The sequence below is a fragment of the Balaenoptera musculus genome, chromosome 16, assembly GCF_009873245.2.
Source record: "Balaenoptera musculus isolate JJ_BM4_2016_0621 chromosome 16, mBalMus1.pri.v3, whole genome shotgun sequence".
In the NCBI taxonomy this organism is placed as follows: Eukaryota; Metazoa; Chordata; class Mammalia; order Artiodactyla; family Balaenopteridae; genus Balaenoptera; species Balaenoptera musculus.
In genome coordinates, this window is record NC_045800.1 from 69,939,876 (window position 1) to 69,964,740 (window position 24,865).

Here is a 24,865-nt window from a genome sequence, read left to right on the forward strand (position 1 = left end):
AGCTCTGTTTTAAAAATAGGCAAAGGAAGAAAGGAAGGTTGCCAAAATACACAGCACTTTCCATTTGTTTTGATTTGAATACAGCATCTGTTTTATCAGGTGCAATCTACTATTTGCAGGCTTAAGGGGAATGGTAGTAGTTAGGGTTTGAAGAAGTAAATTAATAAAAAATGTTTGCTTTCTGAAAATAATTTTGAAGTAGATATCAGTAGAATTTAGGTAACAACCAAACACGACAAAGTAACTGGGTTTAGGGATAAGTCAGATTGCACTGTGTACTCCTTAACCCAGTAGAATCAAAGCTGAGAAACCAGACTAATCCACTTAAGAAATGTACATGCTCTTGAAACACTATTTAATATTTCTTATATACTTAGAAGTCAACTCTTCTTTCTTTTTTTATTCACTCATTAAAAAAATATTGAGTACCTACTATGTAACATGTACTGTTCTAGGTACAGGAATATAGCAATTAACAAAGCAACAAAACTCTCTATGGAGCTTATCTGGTGGGGAAGACAAACACATATAAAAAATACAATACAGATAGTATAAAAGACTATTAAAAATATAACAGGGGAATTTTAAGAAGGTTAATTTTACTAAGAAACTACCATATGCAAAGCAAATTTGGATGGGATTACCATACAAGAGAACTTTGTGAGAACAGAGTTTTGATAAAACTTCTATAAGTCAGAGGTGAAATTGGATGACTAAGTTTAGGTGAGACTCAGCAAGAAAATGATATTCAAGATTTTTGTCAGCCAAAAAAAACCACAAAAAACACCAGACCATCCAGAAAAAGATTTGCTACCTTTAGTAAAACACTTAAAAAAAATTTTTTTTTTTTTGTCGGAAGTAAATTTAGGTTGGAAATATTTAAAGAACTGCCAAGACTATACAGAACTTTCAAAAACTTCTCATTTCATCTTTAACCATTTTGATCACGGTTGATTTAGATGCTTATGGGTCCTGCCCTAGTACTGGTTAAGCTGCCTCATTGCTCTTCTTAGAAAATATCCATATAATTGTGGCCCCTGAAGATCTACTTTGGAATTAATCAGAGGCATATTCACTGGCTGGTTGGGAAAGCTCTTTCAACTTTTTCGTGAAGATAGAATCCTCATTTAGTTTTCTAATCTGGTACCACTCCTGCCTTAGTGATCCATGTGACTCTGGGCAAGTTAATTCACTTCACTGAGCCTAGAATATTCTAATATTCCTTACTACTTTATAGAGTTGTAGTGAGGGCCAGTGAGATATTGTAGTACACAGAATAATGTCCCCCTCCCCCAAAGATGCCCGCGTCTTAAGCCCTGGAACCTATGAATATGTCAGGTTGTGTGTTAAAGGAGAAATCAGGCAGCAGTTGGAATTCAGGTTTGCTTATCAGCTGACCCTCAGACTGGGAGAGGAGCCTGGATTACTCAGGTGAATCCAGTGTAGTCACGAGAGTCTGTATAAGTGGAAGAGGAAGGCAGAAGGGAGAACCAGAGAGCTGGCAGCTTGAGAAGGTCTCAGTCAAGTGTTCCTGGCTTTGAAGATGGAGGAATACAGCCGTAAGCCAAGGAGTGTGGGCAGCCTATAGAAGCTAGCAAAGGTAAGGAAACCGATTTTCCCCTGTAGCCTCACAAAGGAATGTAGCTGTGGATCCATTTCAGATTTTTGACCTCTGAGACTGTAAGAGAATACACTTGTGTTGGTTTAAGCCAGTAAGTGTGTGGTAATTGCTACAGTAGCAATTGGAAACAATAATATACAAAAGTATTTTGAAATTGGTAGGAAATTATATAAATGTAAGATGTTATCTTTCTAGTATTGTATCTGCTTAGTCTCTTCAGCAGACTTGATGGCAGACAGCTTGGTCACCAGGAGGTCTCTAGAGCTGTATCAAATTTCCCTGTCAAAAGCAGATTCCTGCCTTTCCTGTTTCGGTGCCTATTTTTGCATTCGCTCTAGCTCTCATCTAATTTGTGAAGCAGAGTTGATTACCATGTAATAATCAAACCAATGCCAGCCACCTGCCTTTCTAGTTGCCTAGTTTCTCTTCAATTACTCATGATTCTGATATTCCCAAAGGGATGGTTAAGAAAACTTTTTCCAATAATAGCATTCAAGTCTCAGCAGTTACATCTTGGGGTTGAATCCATTACGGAGGATAGCTTTGAATAGGGGAACACCTGGACATTCTTAGAAGCTTTAGCTCCTTGATGTTCTTTCCAAAATAATTAAGACTTTCAGATACCCTGGTTAATATTGTTCAAAAATGCTAAAAACTTCCTTAAAAAATGGAAAAGAACAGGCTATAGACAAAAAAGGCTTTTATATGACCCTAAAAGTGATATAATAATGCTCTGGGGCTGGAATAGGAAAGAGATACTAGAAATCTTAATGATATAAGGTTAGAAAAAAAAATTCCCTTGTTGATTTTGCTCCATAGCAGTGTCAACAACAAATTGGCACTTGCCATTAGTACTTGCCAACAAAACAAGAAAACTTTTTCCAGAGTTGTAATACTGTAGCAAAATTATGTATAGATAATTCTTAACTTTGTTTATGAGTTATTCTCTAAAAGCTGTGCAAGGCAATACGTGAAGTATATCTCCAAATAAGCATATATGCAGATATGTATGTATATCAGTACATGTCAAGTCTTATAGTTTTTCCATCAGTTTGAATAAGAATGTTAATAGATTCTCTTCCATAGGTTACATTATCTTTAACTTATGAAGCAGAATTAAAATTTCAGGGTTAGGGGGCTTCCCTGGTGGTGCAGTGGTTAAGAATCAGCCTGCCAATGCAGGGGACACAAGTTCAAGCCCTGGTCCAGGAAGATCCCACATGCCGTGGAGCAACTAAGCCTGTGTGCCACAACTACTGAGCCTGCGCTCTAGAGCCTGAGAGCCACAACTACTGAAGCCCGTGTGCCACAACTACTGAAGCCCGCGCGCCTAGAGCCCATGCTCCGCAACAAGAGAAGCCACCGCAATGAGAAGCTCGCGCACCACAACGAAGAGTAGCCCCTGCTCTCAGCAACTAGAGAATACCCACGTGCGGCAGCGAAGACCCAATGCAGCCAAAAATTAAATAAATGAATAAATAAATTAAAAAAAAAATTTCAGGGTTAGACCATTCTTATTAATCCCAAATTTATAGAATAATCTAGTAATAAAAATTTATAGACTAATCTAGTAATAAAAATTGAGTGTTGTATTAAGGGATAAAACTCACAAATCCATGTTTTTAAGTCCTTAAAAATTAACATTAATAAAGTTAAATTGACACATAGTAAGAAATAGACTAATATTTTTATAATGGTTCTTAGACCAATACCTAAATAACACCATATTTTCTGCCCTTTTAGCATTAATTAACACATAACGGGCCTGTTTCTTTTTATTATAATTTGTTATGAATACCTTTATATTTCTTCTTGCTATCTTACCTTTTATTTTAGGGGATGGTATTTGTGTGCCTGCTGATAATACCCTTATATTATTAGAGCTTCATTTTCAACTTGTACTTAACTTTTTTTCCCAACAAAAACATTGCACATTTGGGAAGGAAGACAGGAGAATACCTCAAGCAGAAATATGTACACACGGGGGCTTCCCTGGTGGTGCAGTGGTTGAGAGTCTGCCTGCCAATGCAGGGGACACGGGTTTGAGCCCTGGTCTGGGAGGATCCCACATGCCGCGGAGCAGCTGGGCCCGTGAGCCACAGTTGCTGAGCCTGTGCGTCTGGAGCCTGTGCTCCGCAACAAGAGAGGCCGCGATAGTGAGAGGCCCGCGCACCGCGATGAAGAGTGGCCCCCGCTTGCCACAACTAGAGAAAGCCCTCGCACGGAAACGAAGACCCAACACAGCCATAAATGAATGAATGAATGAATGAATGAATAAAAAATAATAAATAAATAAATAATAAATAATAAATAAATAAATAATAAATAAATAAATAAAAGAAATATGTACACAAAGGCACACAGAGGCTTACCAGTTATTGTTTACCCTGGGTGTATAACACTTTATAGGTAAGATGGACCCAGAGTTGAGAAACATATCACCATGTACTTCAACTATATAATTAATTAGGTTCAGAAAAAAGATCTCATTTAATAACAGTATCATAAACATTTCAAATAAGGAGCATTGTATTGGCCAGTACAGTTATTAAGTACTAGCCAGCTGTATACTCCCAGCTCATATTTTCGTGGTGTTTGGAAATGAAGAGCAACTCTTATTTTTATCTTTCAAAAGAGAATTCCAATTAAATTAAAATATGACACCGTAAGGCAAAGTGTTGTCTATGGACTAGTGCAAGGCTGTGAATTGTTGCTGTTAATACAAAATTGTCAGTAATTTCAGGTCTACTGAATCTAATAATAAAAAAAAGTTGGGGTTGTATTTCGTATGTTCTTGGGGTTTCGTTTCATTTTTCTAGTAATTACTTTTTTTTTTTTTTTTTTTAATAAATTTATTTATTTATTTATTTTAGCTGTGTTGGGTCTTCATTTCTGCGCGAGGGCCCTCTCCAGTTGCGGCAAGCGGGGGTCACTCTTCATCGCGGTGTGCGGGCCTCTCCTGCTGCGGAGCACAGGCTCCAGACGTGCAGGCTCAGTAGTTGTGGCTCACGGGCCCAGTTGCTCCCCGGCATGTGGGATCCCCCCAGACCAGGGCTCGAACCCGTGTCCCCTGCATTGGCAGGGAGACTCCCAACCACTGCGCCACCAGGGAAGCCCTCTAGTAATTACTTTTTAATTTTATTTTAAAAAGTATTTGTCTATGACTTAATGGAAATTATTTAAAAAGAAAACAAAAAATCCCAAACTGGTCCTATACCACAGGTAGCTTGAGAAGCACTGTTAACTGAAGAAACTTGCTTGTTTCTAAAAACTAAAGTATGCCAGTACCGTAAAACAATATTTGAAGAATTTATTATGATATATATTAATACATGGCCTTTCAAGCCATTAACAATTACTTTAAATTACTAGGACTTAATGTGGTTCCATCTCTTAAGACTTTGCACCAATCTTAGATCCAAGAGATAAATATATATATTAAAAGGACAGAAAAATTTCAGAGCTCAACTGAATAACCTCTCTACCTCTGCTAGGTATATTCCACCATTCTAATTAATTTGTATATACTTTACTTCAAAATTAGTTTTATACAGAAGATAAAAAGTGAGTATAAATGTTCAATAGGATGGGTTAGCTATAAAGGTTTCAGAGCCTCCCCCTACTCAAAAAACAAGAACAAACTACCCTGAACAAATAGAATAAAGAATATGTTCTCTGGTCATTTGATAAGTTGGATGACAAGGCTACCATCCAAGATCCCTTGTAAAGAACCATGGCTATATATCCAAGAGAACTGAAATTAGGTACTCAAACAAAGCCTTGTACACAAATGTTTATAGCAGCACTATTCATAATACTAAAAAGCTGGAAACAATGCAGATGTCTGTCAATGGATAAATGGAGAAACAAAATGTTCTATGTGCATGCAGTTTTACTCAGCCATAAAAAGGAATGAAATAATGATACATGATATAATGTGGATGAATCTTGAAAACATTATCCTAGGTAAAAAGAAGCCAGACACAAAAGGTCACATATTATATGATTCAGTTTATATGAAATACCCAGAATCCATACAAACAAAGCAGATTGATGGTTACTAGGGGCTGGGGGGCAGGGGCAGTGTGACGAGTAACTGCTTAACGGGTATGTTGTTTTATTTTGGAGTGATGAAAATCTTTTGGAAGTAGACAGAAGTAGTGTTTGCACAAGATTGTGAATGTAGTGAATGCCACCAATTGTTCACTATGAAATGGTTAGTTTTATGTTACCTGAATGTCACCTCAATTAAAAAAAGAACCACAGCTACTGATGTGCAGTTCTCAGTGTTGACTGCTTACCCCTGTTGATTAACCACTAATAAGCTATGCTTTTGCTATTCTCTGAAAATTCCCTTCATCACAAATAGTAAACTTATGCCAGGATTTATAGGTGGGGAAGCCCCTTTACCATTGAACATTATGGATAAAATTGGGAGGGAGAACTTACAGAGATGTGTAAATAAATGAATGAATAATAAAGAAAAGAAGAAAATTTTAAAAATTAGTGAAATTAAAAAAAAAAACAGTTAAGGAACAGGGAAGAGGAAAGTAAAAGAGAAAAGAAACATTGATGACTGAAGAGGAAATCATTACAAATATAGTATGATTCAAGAAGAAAAAAGATTGTAATTGTCAGTAGTCATGAGGTATCTATGTATTTAAATCAATTAGAAGGGACAAAACAACTATGAAGGAAGAAAAAAGGTTTTGGGACCAGAGAGATATTCTTGGTGTACCTATCCATTTAAACAAGAATAAAAAACAGACAATTTCCCAACCTCTTATTTTACTGGGACTTAAAGTCTAAATGAATAAGAGATCCAATTACTCATTTGGGGATCATACTTATTTAACTGCCAACTGACAGCAAACTATTTTTGAAACTCCACTTTGCAATTGTATTCAAAATTAGTTTTAAAAAAAGACTAACTTTATTACATTTATATCACATTTTTAACCCAAAACATTATTCCAGTTGTTTCTAAAATAATGGCAGTTTTTCTAGTATTGTATATAATGGATACATTCAACTAGAAATGATCACTCACAAAACTATACTTACATATTCCTTCACGTTTTTTGTTTTCACAGCTTTGTATGAATAATATGCAGGATAAAGCATTCCAAACACCAACCTAAAAGTAAAAAGTACAAGAGGACTAATCAAACATAATAATGCTTTTAACAGCTCATGAAAATTTCACCTAATAGAAAAGCAGAAAGTACATGGAGAACATATGACAGTGTAAATATGTATGAAAACTTTGTGTATAAACTAAATCCACTCAGAAAAGCAAACTAAAAATACAATTTTTGTTAAACAAAAAGATGGTTTCAGTATTCTAGGTAGTTTCATGGGAAAAAAAGATTTATTTTTAAAAACTGCCACTTAAAATCTTTTTTACTAATTACAAAAAATATTCTGTAGATCCTTGAACATTTGGAAAATGTACAAAATTGCCAAACGAATAAAATTTGCCCCAACGCTACCAGTCAGAAATAACCACAGGCAACACTTTACTGTATGCAAATCCTACTTTTTATCCATGTGTAGTATACCTAAAACATAAATATAACATGCATGCACACACACACATAATTTGGGGTAATGGAAAAAGTGGCCCTTCACTCCATTGGTTTGAGAAGCACTGATTCTAATTATGACAGTGCTGTGAAACAATACTTGATACATTTATTACAATATATCTGAAAATAACTTAAATTTTTTTAATTGGAGTATAGTTGATTTACAATGTTGTGTTAACTTCAGGTGTACAGCGAAGTGAATCAGTTACATATACATATATCCACTCTTTTTTAGATTCTTTTCCCATATAGGTCATTTCAGAGTATTGAGTAGAGTTCCCTGTGCTATACACTAGGTCCTTATTAGTTATCTATTTTATATATAGTAGTGTGTATATGTCAATCCCAATCTCTCATTTTATTCTTCCCCCCTTACCCCCTGGTAACCATAAGTTTGTTTTCTACATTTGTAACTCTATTTCTGTTTTGTAGATAAGTTCATTTGTACCGTTTTTTTAGATTCCACATATATGTGATATCACATGATATTTGGCTTTCTCTGTCTGACTTACTTTACTCAGTATGACAATCTCTAGGTCCATCCATGTTGCTGCAAATAGCATTATTTCCTTCTTTTTTATGGCTCAGTAATATTCCATTGTGTTTTATATATATATATATATATATATATATATATACACACACACACACACACACACACACACCACATCTTTATCCATTCTAAAGTAACTCTTAAAGCATTTATAAAATGACAATCACTAATAGGACTTAATTTAATGCTCTCTGTTACAATTATTTCACCAAATTCCAGATCCAAGAGGGTGTGTGTGTGTGTCAGATACAGAAATGGCATGACACAGCATATATGGTTTACAATTGGCATTTTCACATAACATCATGGAATTTTTTGTCTTCAAATATTAGTCTACAGTATTAATACCTTCATTACATTTCACACTGAGATTCACATAATTTATTTAAACAGTCCCATATTTATAGGCTTTTGGTTAATTTCCAGATTTTTGCTATTGCACATAATACTGTGAAAAACATTTCTATGCACACTGATATACACTTCCTGGTTGCAGTATTGCTGCTTCAAAGAGTGCACACATTGCTGCCTATTACCAAAAATGCCCTCCAGAGAAGTAGTTCCACTTTGCATTCCTATACATTGCCAATCGTGTGTACCATCATTTAAAAAAAGTTTGCCAGCTAAATAGGAGAAAAATAATCGCCTTATATGTTCTAATGTGCATTTCTGAGCACCAGTAAGTATGAGTTTTTCTCAAGTGTTCACTGGTTTTTTGATACATGAGTGTATGATATTCTGTTGTCTACTTTTCTTTCTTTAATCTATTTTTAAAAAAGAGTTATTTTAGAATAGTTTTATTTTTACAGAAAAGTTGGGAAGATGGCATAGATAATTCCTAATACCCTACACTGAGTTACTCCTATCAATAACATCTTGCATCAATATGGTACATTTATTATAATTAATATATTATTAACTAAAGTCCAAACTTTATTCAGATGTCTTTAGTTTTTACCTAGCATCCTTTTTCTGTCCCAGGATCCCATCCAGGAGAGCATATTATATTTAGTTGTCTTGCCTCCTTAGGTCCTCTTGGCTGTAAGTTTCTCAGACTTTCCTTGGGAAATGATCTTGATGGTTTTTTTATACCATGTGTGTTTTGTTTTGTTTTAATTAGTTAGGTTCCACTGGGCCTTAGTTGCAGCTTGCAGGCTCCTTAGCTGTAGCAGATGGGCTCCTTTTAGTTGGGGCTCGAAGGCTCCTTAGTTGTGGCATGCAAACTTTTAGTTGAGGCATGCGTGTGGGATCTAGTTCCCCGACCAGGGATCGAACCCGGGCGCGCTGCATTGGGAGCGCAGAGTCTTAACCACTGCGCCACCAGGGAAGTCCCTGATGTTGACAGTTTTGAGGAATATGGGCCAACTATGCTGTAGGAAGCCACTCGACTGGCATTTGTCTGATGTTTTTCTCATGATCAGACTGAGGTGTGGGTTTGGGGGAGGAAGATCACGGAGGCTAAGTTCCATCTCATCATATTAATAAGGGCACATACTATTAGTATGGCTTATCACTATTGATGTTAACCTTGACCACCAGGCTGAGGTAGTGTGTGTTAGATTTGGTAACTTTAAGGTTACTCCCACCACCTCCATGCTGTAGTCTTTGGAAGGAAGTCACCATGCACAGGCTTGAGAGGGGAGTTGCTCTCTACCTCCTTGAGAGTGGATTAGCTATATAAATTATTTGGAATTCTTCTGCACGGGAGATTTGTCTATTCTTCCCCAGTTATTTATTTATTCAATAATGTATTTATGTCAATATGGACTCATAGGTTTATTGTATACTTTGGATTTTAATCCAATAATACTTTATTTTGTTGCTCAAAACTTTGAACATTGGGACATCTTTCGGTTAGTTCCTGTGTCCCTCTGACATACCTCCATAATTGTGAGGGAGGGATTTTTTTTTTTTTTTTTTTAGCAATTTGTTACTTTCTGGCACTACATAATGCGCCAGGCTCATACTGTGTACTTCCTGTCGCATTCCTAGAATCAGCCACTCCTCCAAGCAGCCTCCGTTCCTTTTATTGGATGATGGTATTTAAGACCCAGATCTGGGTGCTAGGTGTGCTCATTATTACTACAGTGTTGTTGATTTGAGGCCCTTCTTTGTCTATTTTGTATGTTAGCCAATATTTTTCTAGGTTATTGTTATCTTTCAATTTTGTTTATGAAGTTTGCTGAAATACATACTGTATTATGTTTGCTAGGGCTGCCATAATGAAATATCACAGACTGGATGGTTTAAACAACAGATACTTATTTTCTCATAGTTCTGGAGGCTGGAAGTCCAAGATCAAGGTGTTGGCATATTTGGTTTTTTCCTGAGGCCTTCCTCCTTGGATTGCAGATGGTCACATTCTCACTGTGTCCTCACGTGGTCATACCTTGGTCCATGTGTGTGTCCTAATCTCTTCTTCTTGTAAGAACACCAGTCACACTGGATTCAGGCCCACCCTAAATACCTCATTTGAATTTAACTGCCTCTTTAAAGATCTTATCTCCAAATACAGTCACATTCTGAGATACCGCGGGTTAGGACTTCAACATACAAGTTTTGCGAGGGGGACATAATTCAGCCCTTAACACATACTGTATATTTAAGAACTTTTACATTAAATAAATGTTTCCATTTATATTAAATAAGCATTCTTTTTTTTTCTTAAGGAACTCCTTTATTTTATTTATATTTATTTTTGGCTGTGTTGGGTCTTCGTTTCTGTGCGAGGGCTTTCTCCAGCTGCGGCAAGCGGGGGCCACTCTTCATCGCGGTGCGCGGGCCTCCCACTATCGCGGCCTCTCTTGTTGCAGAGCACAGGCTCCAGACACGCAGGCTCAGTAGTTGTGGCTCACGGGCCCAGCCGCTCCGCGGCACGTGGGATCTTCCCAGACCAGGGCTCGAACCCGTGTCCCCTGCATTAGCAGGCAGACTCTCAACCACTGCGCCACCAGGGAAGCCCTAAATAAGCATTCTTACACTGAGAGCAAGTAAATATTTATATCTCTGTATAAGAGATAAAGAGAGATTTTTTAGTTTACTTACAGATTATTTGGGGGAGGGGGATGGGCTATAAATCCCTGGTGACTTTCTTATCCTTCACAAAGCTGAACCCTGGATTTGGGGCTCATGTAACCGGTTAGAGGAATACCAAGTCTTCTCCTGTTGGGGGTTTTATCCTCACCACCTGGAAGCCACTTGATTAACATTCTCTGCCTTATCTAACGATACTACCCTGTGAATGCTATTTCACCAGAAGCCAATCCCCAGACTCTGGATATGAGATTTTTAGCTGTGCCACAGAGCCTAGGGCTTTTCAGTTTAACACAGGCACCCCACAAGGCACAGAGGCTTTCCAGCTTAGTGACTTCTAAGAAAGCGATTTACCTTAGGACCTGAGGTGTAAACAAGAATACAACTCTCGGGCTTCCCTGGTGGCGCAGTGGTTGAGAATCTGCCTGCTAATGCAGGGAACACGGGTTCGAGCCCTGGTCTGGGAGGATCCCACGTGCCGCGGAGCGGCTGGGCCCGTGAGCCACAATTACTGAGCCTGCGTGTCTGGAGCCTGTGCTCCGCAACAAGAGAGGCCGCGATAGTGAGAGGCCCGCGCACCGCGATGAAGAGTGGCCCCCCCTTGCCACAACTAGTGAAAGCCCTCGCACAGAAACGAAGACCCAACATAGCCATAAATTAAAAATAAATAAAATAAATAAAAATTTAAAAAAAAAAAAGTTTAAAAAAAAAAAAAAAAAAAGAATACAACTCTCAGGTCTGCTATGTGTTCATCCTCACTGCAGACCTAAGGTATAATCCCAAAGTTAGCCACCACAGTTATAGTTTACATATTCAAGTTAGCCATTTCCATCCACTTCGTATTTCCCTTGAGAATTTGGACACAATCAACATATTATCTTCCATATTCCCATGCAATCAAGTACCGCTGGATTTAAATTCAACATGAGATTCTCCATCACTATCAGTGTATGGATCTTTGACTCCTCCTTCCCCTGCTACATCATCCATCCAATCTGTAACTCAGTCCTGTTGGTTTTTCCTTGGTGAGCATCCACACATCCATCCTCTTTTATTTTCAAATCAGTGGCCAATGATACATTTAGGTTCTTTCCATCTCATCTGACTTACTGAATGGTTTCCCAACACAGCCTCTGGCTCCACTGTCAGATCAGTCTTCCTAATATTGATCTACTCTACTACCTAATATCTACTCTACCTTCCTAATATTGATCTGCTCTACTACCTTGCTTAAACACTTCAGTAGTTGGCCTCTTCACCCCTTTGCCAACCAGCCCATGTAGGGGCTCATCAGAACGTATTTTGAAAACCACTGCCTTATATATAAACCATCTGTTTCAACATGGTTTCCTCAATATGCCTCCTGTATGATATTTCTACTTCAATCCTGGAGTGTGTGCTTCTGCCTGCAATGCCTCCTTCCCTCCTTATCCTCCCTCCTCTTCTTTCTTCCATTTTTTTTCTTGCTTAATTAATTCACTTTTTTCCTTCAAGATCCACCCTCCTCCACAGACCTCTAAATTACTTTTATTGTGAAATGTAGAATTTGTCAGGATTAGTCATTTTGCCTTTAGCATATTCTATTTTATTTTTAAAAATATTTATTTATTTATTTTTGGCTGCGTTGGGTCTTTGTTGCTGCACGCGGGCTTTCTCTAGTTGCAGCAAGCAGGGGCTACTCTTAGTTGTGGTGCATGGGCCTCTCATTGCAGTGGCTTCTCTTGTTGTGGAGCACGGGCTCTAGGCGCGTGGGCTTCAGTAGTTGTGGCTCGTGGGCTCCAGAGCACAGGCTCAGCAGTTGTGGCACACGGGCTTAGCTGCTCCACGGCATGAGGGATCTTCCTGGACCAGGGCTCAAACCCATGTCCCCTGCATTGGCAGGTAGACTCTTAACCACTGTGCTACCGGGGAAGTCCCTAGCATACTCTATTTTAGATCATTTGAATTTTTAATGTATATATAACTGACTTTCAAAATAGATAATTTTCTCACATATAGTAAGGTTTGGTGCTAGTTGATGCTATACATACAGGTGTTTTGCTTTTATTTTCTAACCTCTGTATTGAATAGAAACAGTCAAATGAACAAACACAACGTCCCTAACAGCTAACTTTTGTTAAGAGTAGAAAACAATAATGTATTTCATTTGGAATGCTGGAAAGATTAAATGTCTTAGTGAATAGTGGGACAATTTTTAAGGACCACCACTGTTAATATTATAATTTATTACTGCTCCAATGTGAATATTACTGGATAATTTATTACTAACATCTGTAATATTTTCTAGGTTATTTTTTGGTTCATTTTCTTTAATATTGGCTTCTACTGGAGATGTTTGCAACCTGGGAGGTCAGGCATAAAGCCAAAGTATGAGCACACACTGTATAAAATCAAATAAAGTTTATTTTAGAAGGCCACCTACAAGATAAACTTATGGTTTATAAAGGGAGTATTTTCTACAAATAAAATTGACCTATAAATTTGAATATCGTTTCAATTATAGAGGTAGGAAGAAATAGCTACTCCTTTACTCTTAGTCTTATTTCTGCCTACAGACTGGAGAACTTTGCCAAAATACTCATAATACCCTTCCCTCCCACTAAGGTAAAGTTGCCTATACGAACACTGGCTGTGTTGAAAAACACTATTTAAAAAAGGAAATAAAATTTATGGGAATGCAGTAGTGAAGATGGTTCTTATATCATTTTTCATATACAGAGAATACTTGAAATACCTATTTTCTGGACAGATGGTATGACACAATCCATCCTTCACCAAAATTGTTTTAGAGAATTATATCATGTTCAAAGGCAAGTCTAAGAAGCAACGAGTAAGAGTGCTTTCAATACTAAAATTAATGTCATTAAAGCATAAAAGTTAAACATCATTTCATAAAAAATTGATTAACGCTTTTTCTGATTAAGATCTTAAAAAGAACTTACTGTAGAATTTTTGTAAGATGTAGAAAAGTATAAAAGAGACAATAAAAATCACAGGTAATTCCATTATTGAATAAACTATCTTTCTTTTTGGTAAAGATTATTCCAAATATATATTTATGTATATGTGTTATAATTTTTATCAAACTTTTCACAAGTCTGATATCACTCAAATCGTTTGAAAACCTTAAAAATGCATCAATAATAGTTAAATAACAACACTGATGAAGAATTAATTTACATTTAAACAAATGACAAAGCACTAATTCCAAGGATTTAAACTTCCTTTTTTATCTATTATTCTTGTCATTCTTTTAAAAAACATTATGAAAAATGAAATTATACACAAATAGTATAGTATTAATAAAATAAATCCCCCTATCCCTATCACCTAGTTTTAAGAATCTTTAACAGTGATCCAGTCTTAACATTTTGGTATTATCTTTTGAAGTTTTTTCTATAATCTTTTAAAAACATTAGTTTAAAACATAACATTTTAAAGACTATTTTAAAAACATGTTGTAATAAATATGTTATAAAATACTAAAAACAATCAATTGACATCTGAGAGCATATAGATTTTTGTCCTGCCCTTCCACTAAATGTTACATTATGAACATTTTCTTATATCTTTAAATATTCTTTAAGAACGTCATTTAACAACTATATAGTATAATATTCCTTCATATGAATGAAAATCATACGTTCCTGTATGTGTACTATTTTAATTAATGCTATGATGAACAATCTTTCTCTGATTACTAATAACAGCAATTATTTATCAACATTTTATACTAGGCAGGATGTTAAGCACTTTCTGTATATGACTTCATTTAATTCTCACAATAACACCTAGAGATATGTGCTATTTTCATACCTATTTTACCGATGAAAAGACTGAGCCTTACAGAAGTTAAGAAATTAATCCGGTGTCATAACAGCTTATAACTTTATTGGCTAGATTCAAAGCCAGGCACTCTCACTCCAAAATCCACACTTAAAGATCACTATTTCCCAATGACATTATCCTAGAAGGGGAATAGCTAAGTCAAACAGGCTGAGATTTTGAAGAGCTTTAATATATATTGCCAAACTGCTCTTCAGAAAAGTAACATCATTTTATATTCTTACAAGGAATGTATAAAATACCCATTTAAGGACTATTTTCTTTAATAAGAGTAAAAAAAAGTCAAACAGGTGAAATAGATTAGGAGTCAGTAGGCATTTTTTCCAACAGATGAACTGTGTTTTTAAGATAATATGTGGATTAGAACAATCATGCGGTGTATAAATTGCTATGAAAAGAGAAAAACATCCCAAAATATTATAGTTAATGATATTAACATTTAATTTCAGAATTATTTTAATTCCCCCTAAATTGTCTTTAGATTACAAGTTCCTGCTCTAATAATAGAAAGGAATTTACATTGTAGTTTGTTAAAAGGAAGCATTACAAACAGCTTATTGCTGATATTAAACTATATAATGCTAATACGTAACGTGACCATGCTCATTGGCACCTGGTGTTACTCACTCAGCAAATTCTCCTCATTCCACTGCATTCAGAATCATGCTCCCAAACAAAAAAAAAATGTTAATTATGGTGTTCTATTACATTAAAGGACAAACTCAATGAGACGAGAGATTAACTAAAATGGGATAACTAATATTAAAGAAACAAAGCATAGGATCAAAAGTCAGAATGATGAAAGACAGATGTACCAGACTCGTTAGGATTAGTCACAATGAACACAGATACCATGTACACTCTCAAAGAGCAACGTAAAATACAATACTCTCCAGGCCCTCATCAAAGAGTATAAACAAACCCCACCTGTCTGTAATCCAGTTTACACCAAAGACCAAGACCAGTGAAATGTACATAAAATAGACTGGCATAAGGATGGCAAACATGCAGAGGTCTCTGCTACTCATTCCTGTGACCAAGAGAGAAACTGCTAGTCATTCACTGCACTCTTTTCTGCTGACCCTGGTCTCGGAATCCTTGTCAACACAGCACCAACATAAGCTCACAACAAAGGACAGAAGCTAAGTGGACTTATTTGCCTTTTTTTTTTTTGCCATCCTTGTTCTAAACCTTTATTTCTGTAGGTGGTGTCACTCTAAATTTGGATCAAGCTCGACTACCAGATTATATTCCTAAACATGATACCTATCTTCTTTGGGGGAAAATTCACTTTAACTGAGTTGTTTTTTAATATTATATTCTTGTTTTTTCTTGAAGTATATTATAAGAAACTGCCATGTGAAACCCATGGCTATAAATACTAGGGGAATAGTATTAAGGGCATTGTCTATTATATTGGTATCCCTATATATGAAATTTCATGTGTGAGATTTACTTTGGAATTCAGTACAATGCAATGCTTAGCTTTCTTTGAGAAAATGATGCCCTTCCTTCTGGTAAGAATTATATTATTCCTTTCCCCCCCCCCCACTAATTGCGAGGAAGCTCATAGGCAAAATCTGTTGTTCAATATGATGGGCCTTAAGTTTGGCATATTTATATAGTACTTGTATTCACCAGATTTTTATTTTATATTTTGATTGCTATTTTTTCCTAGTCTTAATTCTCTTATTTTTCTTTACATTCTAACATATACATTTGGCAAATGATTTCTCAAATAATTTGAAAGAACATAGCAGAGCATAACCAAATAGTTAAAATGCACTGGGCACTGCGATTAAGCACAGAATTCAGCTCTACGGTGCCAGAGAACCAAGAAACGCATTTTTTAGTGTAGGTAGCTGTGACTGAGAACCACAGTTGGTTCCCCAGCTTAGCCACACATGAAAATATTCTGGAGAGCTTCTTTTTAAATACTGTTTTTGTTGCTGTTGCTTAAAACTTTTAACATAGGTAATCTAAAAAACAGAATAAAGTAGAAAATGCAAAGTAGAAGTCTTCTCCCATTTTGAAACAATCTATTTCCCCACAGAAGCACGGAAACAATTTCTTGGATATCTTACAATCAACTAATTTAAATATATAAAACACATTAATAACAAAACAGTAAATACTCAAACTCCTCATTTCCTAATTATTTTATTCCTAACTACTTTGACTACATTTTGCTATGCTCTTGAAGTTATTTACACTTATTCTATCTGTATGGTGGAAATACTAAGTGTTCTGTGTGTGTCTCCTCCCAGCTCCACATTTGGTGACATCACACTGGTAGCTTGAAATAGGCTATTATTGTAGGGAGTATTTACATCATGGAAATTAGCAAATGATATGAATCAGTCCCTTTGCCCCAGTTATTAAGCATTCCCAGCACACCACTGCCTATATGTGTTTTAGCCAAGGGAAACTATAGTATTATAGTTTCTATTAGAAGAACAATGAAATACTATATGTAGAAAGAATTCACAGAATTTAGTGAAATCAAAAAGGCAGGCTATTCTGGCAATCAAGTTTATAAAAGGCTTCATGCAAGATGAAGAGAAAGAGGGCAAACGTTTTTTGCCCTTTATCATAGTTCAATTCTGTTTGAAGATTAGGTCTCTAATACTAACACAGACTCTGGTGAATTTTTAAAATAAAAGTAGACTCTTAAATATTAGGGAATCGGAATTCCCTGGTGGTGCAGTTGTTAAGAATCCATCTGCCAATGCAAGGGACACAGGTTTGAGCCCTGGTCCGGGAAGATGCTACATCCCGGGAAGCAACTAACCCCGTGCGCCACAACTACTGAGCCTGCGCTCTAGAGCCTGCGAGCCACAACTACTGAGCCCGCATGCCACAACTACTTAAGACTGCACGTCAAGAGCCCGTGCTCCACAACAGGAGAAGCCACCACAATGAGAAGCCCACACACCTCAACGAAGAGTAGTCCCTGCTCTCCGCAACTAGAGAAAGCCCGCGTGCAGCAATGAAGACCCAACGCAGCCAATAAATAAATAAATAAATAAATAAATAAATAAATAAATAAATAAATAAAATATTAGGGAATCCTAGAAATCCTATTGTATAACAGTAGTTTTCTGAATTTTTTCAAAGCAGTATTTTCCCCCCAGAGGAAATCTTTCTTAGGATCATCAAAAAATAAGAGATGAATGCAAATAAATAAGAGACAAATGCAATTAAGTTGTCCTCAGAGAATTTAGCTTCCATGATTGTAGAATCCTCTGAGGAATCCTAAACCCTTGAGAACTACTTGAAAAGCATCCTCTATAAATGGTTTAGAAGCTTGCAAATCTGTCTGTATATAGGAATCAACTGGGAATGAGAATCTTTGGAAGTGGGGCCCAAGAATTTGAATTTCTGAATTCTGCATCTTCAACAAACTAAGGTGTGACAACATTAGGTTACTTTAGTCTTGGATTAAAACTGATTATGATTAAGCAAATGTTGTCCATATGCTAAGCTCTAACTGTATTTTTAGAAGTAATGTGACTATAGGTTATCTGGACTTTTGTCAAACTCTGTCTTTACTTAAATTCTAAAATAAATGTAAGAGATCATAAGGGAAGAGAGTTGTACAGAGTAAAGTGGCAAAAATTAATAAATCTTTGAAAATAATAAATTTGTGCCTGTTTAAGGCTAAATGATTACAACTGGTACAAGGTCTGGTGATAACCCATTTATCTGTGTATATTCTTTCTAAATGAATCATTATGCCACTGTTTAAGCAGCCATCATGTAGCAAAAGTTCATACATGATTACTGAAAATAATATGTAACTTTTGTCTTATACAGATTTCAAGAAAAGATTTGTTGCTAAGAATCTCTACTAGTAGAGAATTCCCATTTAGTAAAACAAGTTAAGTGGCTTTAAAGAAAAGTATGAAAATTACAATCACGAGGAAAAAGTCAAACCCATGAGGAAAAACCCAAATCCTGAATTCTTTAACCAGTGATACAAGTTTAAAACTACCAAGGAGAGAAAAACACAGTAAAAATTTCCTTTGAAAGATTTTATACATGTTTTAATTATAGTCATCAAGAGCTATAAAGCTTGGAATTTTCATGTTGTCAGAGCTAAACATCTAATTTTACTTCAGAGCTTCTAATTTCTACTCTTAAAGGAAAGCTAAAGATAAAACTAAGGGGAAAGAAATCAATTCACAGTAAATCAGACTAGTATTTCATCATCCTCTTACTCTTTCCCCTAGCCACCACCTCACCCCCCAACCACCAGGGCCTACTATGTGGTAGGCCCAGACCAAAGAAAAATGTTTAAAAATAATGCTCAACTCAATACAGAATACACTATAGAACCACCAACTTTTGAGGCCTTCAAGGAACTAGGCATCCTGTGGACAGGGTTCTATAGATTGCCATACATAACTAAAAGAAGACGAAGGTCCCCAAAATCTACAGCATTCCCCAGTTTACCAGGTGTAATTTTTCCATTCTGATTGTCACTACAAATAAGAAATTCATACGTGGGGTAGATATTACTGCTCTATCTCTACAGATAAGGCTCAGAGACTAACAATCTTATGAATTAAGCACCACTAAGTGTCGAAGGCAAAACAAAATAAACTTAGAACTTCTAATTTCAAAACCTGTGCTCTTTGCTCTATACCAAAAAAACTTTGTAATTTATACAACGTGTAACTCATAGCAAACATCTCCAATATTAGTAGTTGAATGAAGTCAACATTCAGAAGTTACCTAAGTAACTGTGAACTGTGACCCATCATATATAAAAAAAAGATATCTGAGACCCATTTTCTAAAATGTTTTTTATTGAAGTATAGTTGATTTATAGTGTGTTAGTTTCTGGCGTACAGCAAAGTAATTCAATTTTTTTATATACATACATTATATATATATATATTTTCCATATTCTTTTCAATTATGGTTTATTACGGGATACTGAATATAGTTCCCTGTGCTATATAGTAGGACCTTGTTTATCTATTTTATATACAGTAGTTTGTATCTGCTAATCCCAAACTCCTAATTTATCTCCCTGCCCCGTTTCCCCTTTGGTAACCACAGATTTGTTTTCTATGTCTGAGTCTGTTTCTGTTTTGTAAATAAGTTCATTTGTGTCATATTTTAGATTCCACATATGTGATAACATATTTGTCTTTCTCTGTCTGACTTACTACACTCAGTATGATAATCTCTAGGTTCATCCACATTGCTGCAAATGGCATTATTTCATTCCTTTTTATGGCTGAGTAGTATTCTATTGCATATATGTACCACATCTTCTTTATCCATTCCTCTGTCCATGGACATGTAGGTTGCTTGAATGTCTTGACTATTGTAAATACTGCTGCCATGAACAAAGGGGTGCATGTATCTTTTTGAATTATAGTTTTGTCTGGATATATGCCCAGGAGTAAGATTGCTGGATCATATGGTAATTCTATTTTTAGTTTTCTAAGGAACCTCCACACTGTTCTCCATAGTGACTGCACCAATTTACATTCCCACCCACAGTGTAGGAGGGTTCCCTTTTCTCCACACTCTCTCCAGCATTTATTATTTGTAGACATTTTAATGATGGCCATTCTGACCAGTGTGAGGTAATACCTCATTGTAGTTTTGATTTGCACTTCTCTAATAGTGATGTTGAGCATCTTTTCATGTGCTGTTGGGCATCTGTATGCCTTCTTTGGAGAAATATGAGACCCATGTTTTGATTGTGTACAAAGTCTACATAGAGGAGTATTGGCATGTTTAATCAACATTCACATGCTCTCCATTCCTATCAAACTGGTTAGGTGGCTATACTTGGTGGGAATAAGAATTACTCATATCATCTGACCAACCCCTGACTCCTGAACAACTCTTAACTCAGAGGAACTGTTTTCTTTATTTAGCCCCTGAAGCACAGGATCTGTTAAAACCCAAACTCAGCTTTAGCCCCATCGACATTAAAGATAAGGAGAGTTCAGTTTTAATCTAAAGTTTAAAAAAGCTGCTAGTGAAGAAAAATCACATACAAACCACTTCTGAATATGTTGAGAAAACTTCCTCTCTTAAAGTACATGCCTCTACACAAACAAATAGGAGATGAGTAAGAAAAGCCATAAATATGGGTTCTAGCCTGATCTCGAAGTGAAATTCCCTGAATTGAACTCAGATCTAAAATTGCTGCCAAGTCCTCCCACTGGGCGTTCATATCTACTGTGCAGTCCATACTACGATCCTCTGTAGTCCGCTCACAAATGAGCATAACAACTCTTTATTGGGCTCCAACCAAACTAAAGTGAATTTAATATTTTGCTTTCAAATAATCTGTTAATTCCTCTCCATTATACAGAAACAGATATCACTGATGGCATACTTTGTGCCAGGCACTGTATACTCTAGCTCTAAGGATACAACACTGAACTCCCCATTGCTTTGTTTATTTATTTATTTATTTGGTTGCACTGGGTGTTAGTTGCAGCAGGTAGGCTCCTTAGTTGCAGCTCGCGGGCTCCTTAGTTGCTCCTTAGTTGTGGCATGCGAACTCTTAGTTGCGGCATTCGTGTGGGATCTAGCTTCCTGAGCACGGATCAAACCTGGGCCCCCACATTGGGAGTGCGGAGACTTATCCACTGCGCCACCAGGGAAGTCCCCCCCACCCCACTGCTTTTTTGTTTAACATGTCAGCTGTTTTTTGTTTTTTTGGTTTTTTTTTTTTAAATTCACTATTTATGTATGTATGTATGTATGGCTGTGCTGGGTCTTCATTTCTGTGCGAGGGCTTTCTCTAGTTGCGGCAAGTGGGGGCCACTCTTCATCGCGGTGCGCGGGCCTCTCACTATCGCGGCCTCTCTTGTTGTGGAGCACAGGCTCCAGACGCGCAGGCTCAGTAGTGTGGCTCACGGGCCCAGTTGCTCCGCGGCATGTGGGATCTTCCCAGACCAGGGCTCAAACCCGTGTCCCCTGCATTGGCAGGCAGACTCTCAACCACTGCGCCACCAGGGTAGCCCCCCCCCCATTGCTTTTTAATTAAAACTAAATTTGTGATGATTTGGAAATCAAAGCAGTCTACTTTCATATTTCTTAAACCACTCCCTTCATTTCATTTGTTCACATCTTTCTAATACTTCTATTATCTCCAACTCAGTAATTTTTTCTCATGCCACTCCCTAGAGCTAGAATAATCTTCCTCTTTACGTTGAGAACGCTCCCTCTTTTCACAGGCACCCTGCATGTTACTCTTTGATTAATGAGGTTGAAAGGAGGTTTGGTCTTCTTATTTTGTAGAGCAAATAATCAATAACAGAAATTATAAAAATAACAACCAGAACATAAAAATTAAGCATTGTAAAAGCATTTAAAGATATTCTCTGTTGTCTTGAGGTGGTGAGCTGATTAGAGAATGTCTAAGTACTTTCTTTGTACAAGAAAACCAGAGAGGAGGGAACTTTATACTGTCTTGGGCAACTCATTAACAGAAAAAGAAAGCAAACATGTGCCACAAGAACTATACCACCACCTAATTTAATTCTGACATCAGTAATTACAGCAGGGAACCAGCATGCTGACTGTTTGGCACTAGCAAGCCCTTGGGCTCTTAGGAAACATCACTCATTGTTTCAGAAAGGCAGTTTTGGATGATCCTACTCCCACTCCTGAGAAGTGATACAGAATCCACCAATTCTGAAGTTGTGGCTTTTTGCTCCATAAAAAAAAGATACAAAAGTGATTAAACAAAGGACAGTTGATATATCCATTGAAAAGAAAGGGTTGTTAAAATTCCTCATCATGAGAGGACTGTTCTATGTTAAAGAGACAGAGAAAAAAATGACAGTTAAGTGCAATGTGTAATCCCTGATTGAATTCTATTGTTATTTTTGTTCTGGTTGTTTTTTTGGTAAAAACAACAATGAAGCTACATAAGGTATTATTAGGGCTTGGGCAATTTGAATACGAACTGTACTCTAGGTGTTAATATCTTATCATTCTTATTTTTTTTAGGTGATATTAATCTTGTGGCTATTTAAAGAATGCCCTTGTTTAGGAGACACAGTAATTAGCACTGAAATTGTAATTAGGACTAAATTAATGTCTTCAATTTACATTTTTAAAATAAAATTTTAATTTTAGGATAGATTTAGATTTACAAAAGAATTGTAACGATAGTACAGATAGTTCTCATATACCACCTACCCAGTTTCCCCTATTATTAAAATCTTACAATACTATGGCACATTTGCACAATTAATGAACCATTAACAATACATTAGAATTAATTAAAGTCCATATTTTAGTCAGATTTGCTTAGTTTTTACATATATCTATTCTAGGATACCATCTGGGATTCCACTTCATTTGTGACATGACATTTAATGCCTCCCCAAGCTCCTCAAAAAGTTTCTCAAACTTTATTTTTGATGACTTGATAGTTTTGAAGATTACTGGTCAAGTATTTTTTATAATGTCCCTCAATTTGTATTTGTCTTATGTTTTTGTCAGGGTTAGATTAGAGTAAGGGTTTTTGGGAGGAACATCACAAAGACGATGTATCATTTTCATGACATATCAAGGGTACATACGACATACCCTTATCGCTGGAAACTTATTACTGATGATGTTAACGTTGATCACTTGGCTGTAGTAGTAGTTATCAGGTAAAGTTACTAAACACTCCCCACCAAAACACTGTCCTGCTTCCCATACCATACCTCTTGGAAGGAAGTGACTATATACAGCCTCTACTTAAGGAGTGGCAAGTTATATGCTCCACCTCCATCAGGGCAGAGTATTTACATAAATTACTTGGAATTCTTCTGCATGGGAGATTTTTCTCTTCTCTTCCATTCATTGATTTATTAAACCATTGTATCATTATGGACTCATGGATATTATACATTTTGGGTTCTAACACAATAGTACTTTATTTTGTTGCTCAAATTGTTCTAGATTTGGTCATTGGGATCTCTTTCAGTTGGCTCTTGTGTCCCTTTGATATAACCCCATCATTGTTTTTATTTGTATGTTTTTCGAGCACTTTGTTATATTGTGGCACTAAAAGATGGACCCGGCTCATATTGTATACTTCTTGTCCCATTCCTAAAGTCAGCTATTTCCCCAGGGAGCGCTGGTTTCTTTTTCTGGAGAATGTATTTGAAACCAAGATATAGGTGTTAGGTGTGCTCATTACTATTGGAGTATTGTTGATTCTAGGCCTTTTTTTGGTCTATTTTGTATCTTAACTAATAGCAATTTTGTTTATGAATTCTGCTAATATGAATATGTTGTATATTTGTAAACCTTGATATTAAATGTTTGCATTTATATTAGATAAACCTTTCTTATGCTGAGAGCAAGTAAATATTTGTATCTATTTTTTTTAAAGATTTTATCTTTTTAAAAAAATTTATTTATTTATGTATTTATTTTTGGCTGCGTTGGGTCTTCGTTGCCACGCGTGGGCTTTCTCTAGTTGCGGAGAGCGGGGCTACTCTTCGTTGTGGTGCACAGGCTTCTCATTGCAGTGGCTTCTCTTGTTGCGGAGCAAGGGCTCTAGGCGCATGGGCTTCAGTAGTTGTGGCACGTGGGCTCAGTAGTTGTGGCTCACAGGCTCTAGAGTGCAGGCTCAGTAGTTGCGGCACACGGGCTTAGTTGCTCCACGGCACATGGGATCCTCCCGGACCAGGGCTCGAACCCGTGTCCCCTGCATTGGCAGGCGGATTCCTAACCACTGCGCCACCAGGGAAGTCCCTCTCTATATATTTTTAATTCATTTATGGTCTGTTTTATTTGGGGGGGGAATGGGCTGTAAATCCCTGGTGACTTTCTTATCTTTTACAAAGCTGAACCCTGGGTTTGGGGCTCATGTCATCAGGTCAGAGGAATACCAAGTCTTCTCCTGCTGGGGATTTTATCCTCACCAACTGAAAGCCACGTCATTAACTCCCTGCCTTAACGATACTACCCTGTGAATGCTATTTCACCAGAAGACAATACCCAAACTCTGGATATAAGATTTTTAGCTGTGCCACAGAGCCTAGGGCTTTTCAAGTTAACACATGTACCCCTCAAGGCACGGAGGCTTTACAGCTTAGTGATTTCTAAGAAAGCAATTAACCTTAGGAACTGAGGTGTAAACAAGAATACAACTCTCAGGTCTGCTATGTGTTCATCCTCACTGCCAATTTAAGGTATAATACTAAAGTTAGCCACCACAGTTATAGTTTACATATTCAA

General features: G+C 36.7%; 1 protein-coding gene across 3 annotated transcripts in view; it reads right to left on the minus strand.

Moving 5' to 3' along the window:
• The window catches only part of REEP3 (receptor accessory protein 3), a 97,821-nt gene that overhangs the window by 43,966 nt on the left and 28,990 nt on the right, over window positions 1-24,865 (minus strand). For all 3 annotated transcript variants that reach the window (XM_036829666.1, XM_036829665.1, XM_036829667.1), the window contains exon 2: window positions 6,686-6,758. In XM_036829666.1, the coding sequence (XP_036685561.1) occupies window positions 6,686-6,758 (73 nt within the window). The remainder of the gene's footprint in view (window positions 1-6,685; window positions 6,759-24,865) is intronic.